Genomic DNA, 13057 nt, shown 5'->3' on the forward strand with positions numbered 1-13057 from the left:
CAGATGGCCCCAAAGACAACACCAGCAACAAGGCTCCCACGAGCGGCTCCCGCGAAGCGGGGGCCGCAAGCCGTAAATAGTGTCCAGGCAGGGGGCGGGGTCTCAGAGGAAGAGGCTGCAGCTGCGATGTAATGGGCTGCTGGTCCTCACAGTCCTTCGTATTCAGATGGCCCCAAAGACAACACCAGCAACAAGGCTCCCACGAGCGGCTTGTTTCAAATTGTGCTTTTGAATAGGGGTGGGCAGAACTCCGTGGAATCTCGCTGAGTTTTTATGTAACTCTGGGGAATTCCATAAAATAAAATTCCACAAGTTCTGCCCACCCCTAATTAAGTTCCATAATTTCATGACTGTCCACAGTATGTAAAGAACTCGAAGTGCATTACACTATGGATGGTAAAGGAGAGTGATCCAGTTGAGGACAATGGGGGCTAGGATCAATTCATAATGTATCATGAAAAGTTACACCCAGAAACCATCAACCAGATGTTGCCTAACTTGAAAAAAAAACATGTTTTTCTCCAAACATCAGTGACTTGACTTATTCTGACTCAAGAAATTCTTCAAAGTTGTTCACTAAAATAGATTGTGCCAAAATAATTGATCTTAACAGTGATCTTAAACTAAATAAATGGGAATAAGCAAGGAGTACTGTTTCTTAATTTGTTCCTTTTTTGAGCCACTTATAAACAGAACAAACATCATACATGTAATGGTTTACACACCTTAAAAAGGTATACACTTATAACAACAAGAAATTGAAACAAAACATGTATGGACCAAAAACAATACATAACATTAGTCATTGGACATACAAAAAAAAATAATCATGAAACATAAACAAAGAAACAAACACATTTAAGTGTCTAGTGTCCTACACTGTCAAATTACTGGGGCATGTCTCAATTTACACCCTCTTGTTTGCAGTCCAAAACGGTACTACTTGGCCATATCTAAAAAAGTGGTCAGAGCGTGGAATATTATACAAATGAGATCATTAATTCATCCTTAGTAATACACAGCTAAGTGTGCAGATTATACATATAATGATAGCTCTTGTCCACATTCATAAGTACGCCGACGTGTTTCAACCTTCACGATGGGCCTGTGATGTTTTTCAAAGGAGGTCTTCCTCAGGGCTGTGAACTTTGTGAACACGTAAAGGCAACTGGTTCCTGCTATTTTTCCAGGTGGTCTAAAAGCTTTCTCGGTAGATAGGTCACTCTGTATCTTATTTCAGTGTGTGGCCCTTTTTCTGGTACCAGACTATAGCATTGGTGACTTTGGATGCCATTTATTCCTCGACGCTCATGCGGGCTTCATTTTAGGCTCTTCTAGTGCCATTCTTGTCTCTTACCTATGAGATCCAAGTTTAGCCCGAAGCAAGGTGTTTTGTAGGTTTCAAAGGCTCTAGGCATAGTCATACCACGAGGTGTTTGCTGAAACCTCTGTTTCCTGGAAGGCTGGCTTGGCTGTGCTCTTGGAGATGAGTGGGGCTATCTGAGTGGGGGCTCCCCTGTCTTAGCACTCGCACCACCAAATAACTTTATCTAGAGCAGGCGATCAAAGCCAGAGCGACGGCATCTGAAGACTTACGAATGCTGCATGCGTCAGACAGGGGTACACAGGAACTACTGCTACGAGCGGCCTTTTACACGAAAGTAGAAGTTTCCACCAAGCGTGGAGTCCATGTGCTGGGCAATATTGGAGCCTGCAGCGTAGGTGGGGGTCGTCCTGACAGTCACCTCGACAATAGCAGTGGACCATCCTTCACCGCTGTGTCAATCATATCATTTTAAGCACTAATCTAGTGAACTTTACGGCTGCGCTGAGCTGTTGTTACAACATTTGAGACATTATCTTCATTTGTTTTAAGGAATTCATCACGTGTTACCTCGATTATATTTTCTACACGTATCCCTAAGCACTATCCGGAGTCACTACCAGTCATAATTATCCATTTATGAAATCGTCCTTCGCAACTACATGAGGAGTCCATTCTTACGTCCGTTGGCCACCCAAGCACGGATCTTGTGAATTCTACAGCCACATTAAACTGTAACCATAAAATTCTGGGTTATTGTTTCTATTTTGAAGGAATACATCGCGATTTGCCGTGCTTATATTCTTTATATGCCCCTCAAGCATCATCCTAACCCCTCTACAGAAATCCTCATCTATTTATGAGATGGCCTTTCTCAAATACATAAGAAGCCAACGATAAATGTATTGGTATTATCAGCCCCGACTCCACACTTCTTAGTTAGAAGCTATTTTACATCTTACAAGACTCATATGGCTACCTGATGAAGGCGTACCGCCGAAACGCGAGTAGACTCAAATTATGTTAGCCATAACCATATTGTTTGGTTGTTTGTAAAAATGATGTATTGATTGATCTATTCTGAATTTAATCCATTGTATTTATCTATGTTTCTTTAGCAAAAAATGTTTTTGCCTTTTGTCTTTGATTGATTTTGAAAACAAATTATATTACACCAACAAGCCATGTATGATTAGATAAATATGTGTGAACTATGCCAACAATTATCTATATATTTCATGTGTACCACATGCATAGGCGAAAAGAAATATTGCATGCCTATTTGACTTTGTCGATTATGCTATGCTTTATCTATCTTTCATTATCTCTTTAATTTAATAGTGAAAGCATTTAATATATTTTTGATATCAATAATAAATAAAATAATATATTTTTGAATATTACATCTTTTCTGGTCACATATTGTCTTTGTTTAGTAAAGGTCCACTTCTTATCCGTTTCTTAAATGGTTATTTACAAATAAAATTGAAGCTTCAGAGTAGGTCATTCTCAACAGTAAGTGGAGGGAGATTGGGGCAGAGGATTTGGGGGCGACTGTGACCTCCCCCCCAATTTGTATAACATATCACCCATCTGCTTGTTTTCCTAACTTGCTCTGCGTTTGGAACCAGTTCTTTGTAGTTCACAATGTGTCAGAAGCAAGCTCTTCTCTTATATTATATGTACTTGTAAAGCGTACTATGACAGGCGAGGCAGGGGTGTGGGGAACCCGCCCCCACTTAAGAGGCTTAAGCAGGGGCTGCCACTAGGACCATAAAGAGTTGATTAGTCATTCAATCAAAATTTCTTTATTCGGATATTGAAACATCCAAGAAAAGAACAATACATTTACACACATCACAATACAATAATATGGGCAACTAATTTTAAAATAATTAAAATAAATCATTTCTACAGAGTCTGTCCAGGACCTTAATAACAGGGTTACACTGGGACTTATGAAAGGCTGCAAATTCATAGCATTTTTAAAGTGCAGAGTGCTAACAGCTATAAGGTACGAGATACCAACACAGTAAAATTAATTAAAATGCATGATCATAGCCAATTTAAAACAATGCTTTAAAAATAGGCTGTGGCATATTAAAAATACCATAAAACATCCCACATACACTATGCCATACAATTCATAGTTTACATACATCCTCGGTGATGTCTACAGTTGTATACCGGACATATACAACTTTAATTAAATCACCCAACCATTGGTGCCCAGCAAGCAAAGTTGCTTACACCTCACGTCTAGACTTCCTTAGTTTTGCAGCTAGTCTTAAAAAATTCACGGTGCAAAACAAGGTAAGGGGTTCCGAGGAGAGTTTTAAGTATAAGAGTGCTACCCTAACTTGAGTAAATTTATTCACTCTTAGGATGGTTTTTAAGAAAACAGCCCGCGGGTATTCATAAAATGGACAAAAGAATACAAAATGGAGGGTGTCCTGCGGAGGTCCCAGATTGCAGCCGCAAGGACCCTTTGATCCAATATCTCTTGTGAACCCCGCGGGAACAGCTAAGATGTGATGTAAAAGATCCAGTCTGAATCTGGTCATTAAAAATCTGTCATTTTTATTATATATCTGCGCCAGGTAAGGTTCTAGACCTACGACAGATTTCGTTAATATGTGTGATCGCACTGACCCTTTCAGTATTTCACTGTCTTCCCGGGCACAGGCTAGGCGCCTGAAATATTCTGCTTTTATATCTACTTTTAACTGGGGGGTCAGAGATGTGGGTTCCTCAAAACAGTTTACAAAGCCCAACCACTTCAACGTGTTGGTTAGTCATTTGTGGGCCTCTTTCGTCTGCAGACAAAATGATAATAAAAAAGTTATGGAATACCATTACAGATGGATGTGGATCAGGAGCAGATATCCATAGCTAAGGGAACAGAAATTGAAACAATGAAATGAAGAAAATAGGGGATAAGACAGAGAGGGGAGAAATAGGAAAAGTGCGCCTGAGAGAAAATTTAGAAAGAAAAAAAGGATGAGAGGCAAAAGATAGATCGAAAGCAGAAAGAAAGAATCTAGGGTAATAGGAAGAATGGAACTGTGAAAGGAAAGGTGAGATGTAGGAGGGAAGGGTAAACGAATGAATGAAGTGATAGTGTGAAAGGATCGAGTGAAAGGGTGAAAAGATAGATTAAAGGGCAGAAGGATGGATGGAAGATTGAAAGGATAGATGACATGGTGAATGAATGGAAGGGAAAACAACGGACAAATAGGGAAAATTGAAGAGGATATGAAAAGGTGAAACGATGGAGGGATGTAAGGGTGGAGGGGTGAGGGGATGGAAATGTGTATTGATGGAGAGGTGGATGAATAGATACTCGGGTGAACGTATGGTGGGAATGGTGAAGGAGCTGACGGATGAATGGATGAATAGCCACAAGGGTGCAAGGATTTATGGACGCATGGATGTGAGGAGGATGAAAGGGTAAAGAGTAGTCTTCTAAGTATGGTCAGGTTTTTCCATTCTGCCTTCTCGGTGTGGTTTAGAGGTATGGTTCAAATGGAGGGTATTTTCATTTTCTGGCCACTCCCTTGCTGTAGGGTATCCTTGGCTCTTGCAAGTCTAACTTTTCTCGGGATATAGGCGACCCAGGAAAACCCTACCTTTACTTGGTTTCTGTTTAATCTGCTGTCCGAGGGTGTAGAAAACATTTTTAAGAACAGTTGTGTCTTTCTCTCTGGTGCAGTAAAAAGGCCTAAAAGTCAATTTGTAACTTGTCAACTGCAATTTCAGCAGGGGTGCAAATACAATTGGACAAGGCCCTAAGCCCAATAATACATACAGTAGTAGTCAGCAGGCGCGCAACACCCATTGGGCTCACCGGGCTTCAGCCCCCCCCCCCCCCCCCCCCGTCATGTGTGTCAGCCCGGCTGAGACAGTCTCGCGGGCTGGCGTCCGTCTAATTGCAACCCGAGTACTTCACAGGTCTTTAAAAGGCCATTTACTCGTTAATGAGGCTTTTGTTGTGTTTTCACCCCTTCTTACAGCCACTCTGCCTATGGCTGGAAGACTTAGCCCCCCCGAAATCTTTTTCAGCCCCCCCCCCCCCCCGAAATTTGGCTCTAGTTGCCCGCCTGGCAGTCAGACACACCAAACGTGAACAATGCTCGCCTTGGTGCATGTGTGATAAAGAAATGCAGGCCTTCAACTGCATTTCTTTTAGAAATCTCCGAAAACATTACTTACGAAATGTAGGTTTGTGGTGACACTCTGCAAAAAAAATAATGGTTGCGCAAACATTTGTCACCGTTTTTGGAAAAAACAAAACCCTTATAATATCATATTTGTAAACCTGCCATCTCAGACACAGGTTGTGCTCGAAAGATGGTTTCCGAGCCTCAGAGAACAGAACGAGGCAAGGGCGGGGGTGGAGGCTTCCGTTGCGGGCAGCGCTGCAGCTCTCGAAAGTTTCAGACCGCATCTCGCGACCTTGTGTCAGCGGAGAGGAAGATGGCTCGACTGGACGTCACTGAGACCTTCGCTGGCGTCAACTTCCCCGGGCATCTCCACACGCGCCAGTCCCTGGAGCATGCCCGGAACTTCGACTTCCAGGTCAACGACATCGTCATCGCCACCTACCCCAAGTCAGGTAAGTGTCCTCGCGCACCGAGGAAAGGCGGGGATGCTGCGCGCGTGACGGAGCGAAGACGCGTTGTACTGGTTTGCATTACTACGAACCCTTGACCTTTAGTCAGACATATCTTTGTTTCTTGTATAGCTCACATATGATGGCCGAGGGGTTTGGAGCGCTGTAGAGTGCAGCACTCACATTATTTAGCCCATTATATAGATGTTCAAAGTACCAGTAACAATTTAAGTCGTACATTTCTGGTGGTGGTAACAGTTTTAAAATTGTAGCCGCTTCACGGGTTACACTGTAGATTGTAGTTAAGATTATTTGGAGAAGAGAGGATGCAGTGAAAGTCTAGGGTACCACCCTGATTAGTGAGGTTACTTAGATGCACCGGAAACAACTGGTTTGCGGCCAACAACTGGGTAGAGGAAAGAAAGGGGTCACTAAACTGACATTGCAACAACAACAAAAAAATAAGGTTGCAGCACAGCAGTACTTGTCTCTTCCACATTACAGGGTGCCCAGCACCACGCACACCTTTGCACCATAGTGCGAGTGCATGAGGCCTAGCATAGATTTTGTACTGGACAATAAGTTTTAAGCACAAAATACCTCACTTAGGCATACTTTAAAACTTTTCCCACATTGTGCGTATGCCGTACAGTGCAGCACACTTGCAATGTGTGAAAAGTTAGGAGAATTAAAAACATTTCTTTCTGTCAGCATCTGCCAGGGCTTTAAGTGGGTGAAAAAACTGGGGGAGTCTCTCAAATGGGCGTGACCAATGTAATTAAGGGCGTGTCTTAAAAGCACCTAAGCTGAACATCTGTGCTTAGCATAGTGTGCCACACGACTGGTATTTTGCTACTTCTGTCATTACATCCAGATATACAATACAGCAAGTAGCATTACACTTACAAAAAGCCAGAACTATTGGCTTTGTCAATGGGTGTTAGTTGCATAACATGAATATCATCATTTGATCTTTATTTCAAAATGTTTTCAGTCATAAAAGATTACAGTTAAAACAGTTAAAACATATATAAAACCACAGGAGATAAATAAACATTTCATAAAATCAGATTATCAAGGAGGGTATGCAATCATGATATACAATCACCCCTGGATGCCGCTGTAATGAGAGAACATCTCTTGGACCACATAGCTAGCAGGAACTTTGAGAGTGCGAAAACTATGTGCGGTGAGGTGTCAGTTTTAAGGACTCTCATTGCAACAAGACATTTATCAAAGCCCATGTTCTTGCACAAGGGTACCAACCAGTACTTTCTGGCTTTACTGTAAGCAGGGCAAAAAAAGAGCATGTGTAGTTCATCTTCCTTAATCGCACCGCATCCAGGGCAAAAATTGCTCGTTGGTGTAGACCACTTACTTGTGAATGTCCTTAGTGGTAGTGTTGCGAATCTCCATTGGATATATAACTTCCTAGCTCCAACTGGATAAATAAAATTCAAAACTCCTCAAAAGCATATGAGTGTTTAAGTGTTAAAAAGGTCGTTGTCAGAGGGCCAGCTTTGGAGTCATGCAGCCATATATTTTGTTTGTAGTCCATAAAGGACTTCGCAAGCATTTTGCATGAAACCCCCCTGCATGCCCGTTCTGGCTCATACCAAAGGTCCGATAGTCCCATTTTCCCCAGTTTCTTTTTCACAAATGCAAGCCAGGGGATTTTCGCTGCACTACCATGGTTCAGCACATCCTTTAATTCAAGCCTATAATTGGACAGTTCTGGAGTTATCCATAGCCTGCGCCAAAACCTAAGAGGTTTCAGAGCTAGCTCATCCTGGATAAAACTCAGTCCTAAATCCAATCTCAGCGTAAGGAGGGGTGTGCTTTGGGGGAGTGCAAGTAGCTGCCTCATAAACTTGTTCTCTACATTAAGAATTTCGGGCCTACAGGTGTACCCCCAGAGTTCCCCACCATAAAGAGCCGATGCCCTCGCCTTCACTTTGTAAATCTCCAGTGCGGGGCCCACTGGCTTGATTGAAGATGTATTAGACATTTTGAGGATGCCGCCCACTAATTGGGAGAGTTTAAGTTGTGATTTCGCCTGTTGGGGGCCCCAGGAAAGATTTTCATTGATCGTTACCCCTAAATATTGGAAAGTCTGTACCCTCTCCAGTCTAACCGAACCCAGGGTCGGTGTTGGGCGGGTCGATGCCGGGGGGCTGAAAATCATAAATTTGGTCTTATCAGCATTGATTTCCAGTCCGCGGCATCGGAAAAAGTCTGTAAAGCCATCCAACACTCGTTGGATCCCCTTGGAAAGCAGGAGGGTGTCATCGGCAAACATTATCGCCGGCACACTCCTGCCTGCCAATCTGGGTGCATCGTTATTGGGAACCGCGTCCAGATGCGATATAACGCCATTCACATAGAGGCAGAACAGGGTTGGTGCCAGAACGCACCCCTGCCTGACCCCCCTGCAAACTGGAAACCGGGACGACAGCACCCTCTCCCTCCCACATCTGACCTGTGCGTAGTTTTGTGCATGCAACTTAATCAGCACCGTCAGTATTGCGTTGGGAACTCCCATTTCCAAGAGCACCGCCCACAGTTTGGCCCTTGGTACTAGATCGAACGCGGACCGGAGGTCCACAAAGACCATGTAGAGGCTGCCACCCTCTAGTGTTACCATCTTCCAGAATAACATTATAAGACGGAATATCTGGTCCATGGTCGATGTGTTCCTCCTAAATCCGGCCTGATAAGGACTGAGGATATCATACTCCTCAATCCACTCCTGTAAGCGGTCCAGGATTAGTCGGGAGAAGATTTTTTGGGGAACGTCAATGAGGCTAATGGGCCTGTAGTTGGTTGGAAGCAGAGGTGAGCTCTTCTTGAAGATTGGGACAATCTCTGCTCCCAACCAAGTACCCGGTACCTCCATGCCTCGCAGAATTGCGTTGAAAAGGGCACATAGGTAGGGGGCCCAGATCGCCGGTTGATCCCTAAATAAATCACCGGGGAGTCTATCTAGGCCGGGAGCCTTACCCGTTGTCAACTTCCCTATGGCAATGTAGACCTCCTCCACTGTACACTCATGATCATTTTGTACCCCCGGTCTAGGTGTAAGTGCCAGTGGACTTTCTAGACCTGTAGCTGCCTCATATAAGGTCTTAAAATGGAGCTCCCAGACCCCCGCCTCAATATTGGGTTCTATTGCAGATCTAGGCTCTCCTGTCCTGACCCCGTGCTAACTATTGCCCAGAATCTGCGTGCATCTCTCGTTTCCAATGCGGAGGAAAGGTTGGACCATTTCTCCAGATCCCACTCCTCCCTAGCGAGGTTCATTGTTTCTTTATATTGTGATCTCAGGGTGCGAATTTTTAGTTTGTCTCTCCCATCTTTAAGGGCCACAATAAGCTCTGATTTTGCCTTCCTGCATGAGGCATTATACCATGTGGATACAGGCACCCTGCGCCTCCTATTAGAGCCAGGGGGGTTACAAAATTCCGCTAAACAGGCTACTAGGTCCTGATGCACGCACTGCATGTTATCATTAAAATCAAGTGCCAAAGGCTGGGAGATTAGGGAGCCCACCTTCGTAAAATAGGGTAAAATTGCGCTATATAATTTAGGCAGAGCATCTCGTGATACCACCAGTTTCTCCCACTTGACTCTACGTCTATTATTCGTTATGGTCAGCCCTTCGATCACGTCCGGGCCAAATTCCTTTTCATTCTCTATAGACCGTGGGCACTCTATCCTCAGGCTTAGTGCATTATGGTCGCTGTCCACCCTAGGCATTACCTCGAAGTCAACAACCTTCGACCATAAGCATGTCTCCACCATAATGTAATCTAGTCTTGATTCGTGTCCCCTCTTATTGAAGGTACACTTTGACGGGGTATCAGATGGCGTCCGACCGTTACAGGCCCTAATAGAGTTGTTCAAAGTTAGGGTCGTGAGCTGGATGGCCAGTGGGGACCAGGACTTCGGATATGGGGACTGGCATGGCGGAATTCCCCAGTATTATAACATGAATAAGTAGCAACCTTGGCTTGCAGAATAGCATATTGAAAATGCTTCAGTCCCGAAATGGTGTGACTAGCAAAGAACTACCCTTCACTTTGAAGTTACATTAGAGGCAGCAAAGTGTGGTACTGCTGCAAAGTTAAGATTGATTTTTTTCAGCCAGAGGGCAAAAATGGAGCGCGTCATAGGGACCCGTCTCAGCACCTGCTGTTTAGAACTGCAAGACCTTGCCCACTTAAAGCCTTGGCATCTTCATTGCAAATGTGTTATTTTTGGCAGAAAGGCCTGTATACCATTTAGCAGAAAGGGCTTTTCATCCAAAGCCGTTAGTGGTAGCATGGGAACAGCTGTCTACCACACTTGGGATGAACCTTAATGCAAAGTAGCGTACTCCTTTCCAGTGCAAACAAGCATTGGCATAGCCAATAGGTTTCTCCTTTGGGACCTTGTAAGTGTTTAATCAGAGCTACTGGCTTTGCCTATGTGTTTAAGCTATGTTGTAGAGCATTGTGTGTGCTGTGCAGAATGTTGAAAGTAATAATAAAAAAGTGTTACTTCTGAGAATGAAGGAAATGCGTGGCATTTAGATTTTTAAATAACTTTACCCTTGTAGTGACCTTGCCAAGCACTGACCGCCATCCAATAACTGGTCTCACACCGTTGCGTCAAAGCAACAGATATGTGATATTTCGAAATATGAAACAGACTCTCAGTTTAGAAACTGGTCACAGCAGCATGCACACCATCAGCGCAGAAATTAGAGCTGTTCAGTCAGTCTTCAGCCATCTACCTGTGAACATACATCAAAGAAAACTAAAAGTAACAAGCATTGGCATAGCCAATAGGTCTCGCCTTTGGGACCTTATAAGTGTTTAGCCATACAACAGTTGATATTGTTGCACCAAGGATATTGTGCTGCATAACTAAATACTTATAAGGTCCCAAAAGCGAGACCGATTGGCTATGCCAATGCTTGTTTGTACATGCTTCTAGAGAAAGGATCTTTAATCAATCATGGGTTAACAACTTTGTTCAGGATCAGTTATGAAAATGCCCTCACTCTCTTCAACTTTCGCAAACTTCTATGCTTAGAAAGTGATAGCAAAATAAATTATTTAAACATTTGTTGCATTTGTTTCACAGAAATTGGTAGCTTGAATTTTTCTCCATTCATGAATTACAGTATCACTTTCGACACATTTAATGGAATGCAACTCGTTGATGCAAACAAGCTGTATGTATAATTAATATTTTTTAAATAGTGTCTAGTAATTCAGTGTTAATGTTAGACAATGCTTGAAAGTGAGGTGTTACATTTTATAAATGTAATGGTGCTCAGCTCATCGATCGTATTAGAATGTAAGGTTGAGTCGGCCCTATCTCGATTCCAGCTGGGGATCCCCAGGTCAGATCAGACTGGGGCAGCTAGTTTACAAATGACATGCCTACAAGTGGACCCTTGTTGTGTGACATCATGAGTCAGCGCTGGCATTTTATTCAACAACACAGTGCAGGCAGGTTTTTTTTTTTATTGTGCAGCGCATCTAAAAACTGAAACTAGACGAACTACACGTCCCACAATGCAGTTTGCTGATGGCTGAAGAGCGCAGTCAGCTACAAGTGTCACACATGAGACGTGTCCTCCCAGCAGCTATGCTCTCACTGGACCATCTTGCCCGAAATGCAACACACGCTTTACAATTTGTCAGCTCGCTGCACCACGTCATTTCTGCTTTTCCTTCTAGGCATTATTGTTAAATCCCCGAACTTTAAGGTGTCTGATTACTACAGTAACCGTAGTCGTTGTAGAGGGAGCAGCACATGTGAGATTCGATATCTTTGTTCTAACTGCAATACAAGCCACCCTGGAACCTTTCAAAGGGAGGGGGAAGATGGTAGAAAGCAGTCAGTGCTGCACTTTTCACAAAGGAATGACGCAATGGCGAGATGGGATAACCACAAACATTTATGGCATAGGACAGTAATCGGATGGCAAGGAATGCTTTGAGGAACTGAGAGCATCAATTAGAGATCCAGTAAAAGAAAACATTTACCACTGCCAAGGGTGCAACGCAGTGGTCGGGATCTGAGGGGCACGAAGTGCCCATACTTTTTTAATTTAAGAAAAACAGTTCACCCAGCTTTTGTGAAAAGACACATTTTTAATTTAAGGTGTGCGTTATTTTTATAAGTAGTTAATTGAAAGTTGAAAGACTTAACAAGACTGAGGCGCAAATGTGAAAGCAGGCTGGCTGGCGAGTGGTGTGCGATGTGCGCGCACCATGACGAGAGAGGAAAGCCATATGGCGCCTCTGCTCGTCATTGTGCGCGTAACCGCACGCCCGTGGCCAGTGCACGCGCCAGTGGCCTGAAGCGCTTCCCCAAAAGTGGATTGCATGGCGGCACGATGCACGTGATTGTGCGCGTGCTCGCCATGCAATCCGCTTTTGGGAGCACTTTTGGGAGCCTCTTTACTAGAGTCTCGCTGGCGATCGCTTGCGCGATAGCCAGCGAGACCTAAAAAACTATCACCACTCTCCTTTTACCTTTTTCCTTTTGACTGAACAGTAGCTTTTATATATAGAAAACAAGCGAGGGAAAAACCTTCAGAGCTTCCAACTTCTGACCTGGGGAACCGGGTTTGAGTCTTGGCGTCGCTAAAACTGTGCCTAATTATAAAGTATATTTCTATATAACATGCATTTTAATTTAGGAATGTGGTATAGTGTCGACTTTAAAGTACATCATAGTGCTTACAAAGAGCATTTTTATCTAAGCAGAGACATCACAAGCATGCAGCGACAGCTCCTCCCCTATGGCAGAGGAGCGTCACCCCCTTCTGCTGCAGCCTCAAAACTTAAAAAACATAAAATGATAATTGTTGGATTCGGCCCTTTTTGCAGGGTCATCCCTAAACTTTTTGTCTTTCTCCTAGCCTTTTTTCAGACATGGTGTTGGTGTTTTTAGGACTCTGGGCACTTAGCACTGCTGTTCAGTGTGAAGTGTGTGTGCTCTCTGTGATAAATATGGTAAGATTGGTCTACACCTGTTTGGCATATTTAATTTACCTGTCAGTCCCTTATAAAGTGGTATCTCACATACCCAGGGGCTGGTAAATTAAATGTTACTGGTGGGCT

At 43.6% G+C, this 13057-nt stretch overlaps 1 protein-coding gene across 1 annotated transcript in view; it reads left to right on the forward strand.

Moving 5' to 3' along the window:
* The first annotated feature begins 5655 nt into the window (after window positions 1-5655).
* Window positions 5656-13057, forward strand: part of LOC146776401 (sulfotransferase 2A1-like) — a 141966-nt gene continuing 134564 nt past the window's right edge. The window contains exon 1 of the mRNA XM_085639273.1: window positions 5656-5939. Coding sequence (XP_085495399.1) covers window positions 5675-5939 — 265 coding nt within the window. The 5' untranslated portion in view covers window positions 5656-5674. The remainder of the gene's footprint in view (window positions 5940-13057) is intronic.

Source organism: Triturus cristatus, chromosome 12 (assembly GCF_964204655.1).
Source record: "Triturus cristatus chromosome 12, aTriCri1.1, whole genome shotgun sequence".
Taxonomy (NCBI): domain Eukaryota; kingdom Metazoa; phylum Chordata; class Amphibia; order Caudata; family Salamandridae; genus Triturus; species Triturus cristatus.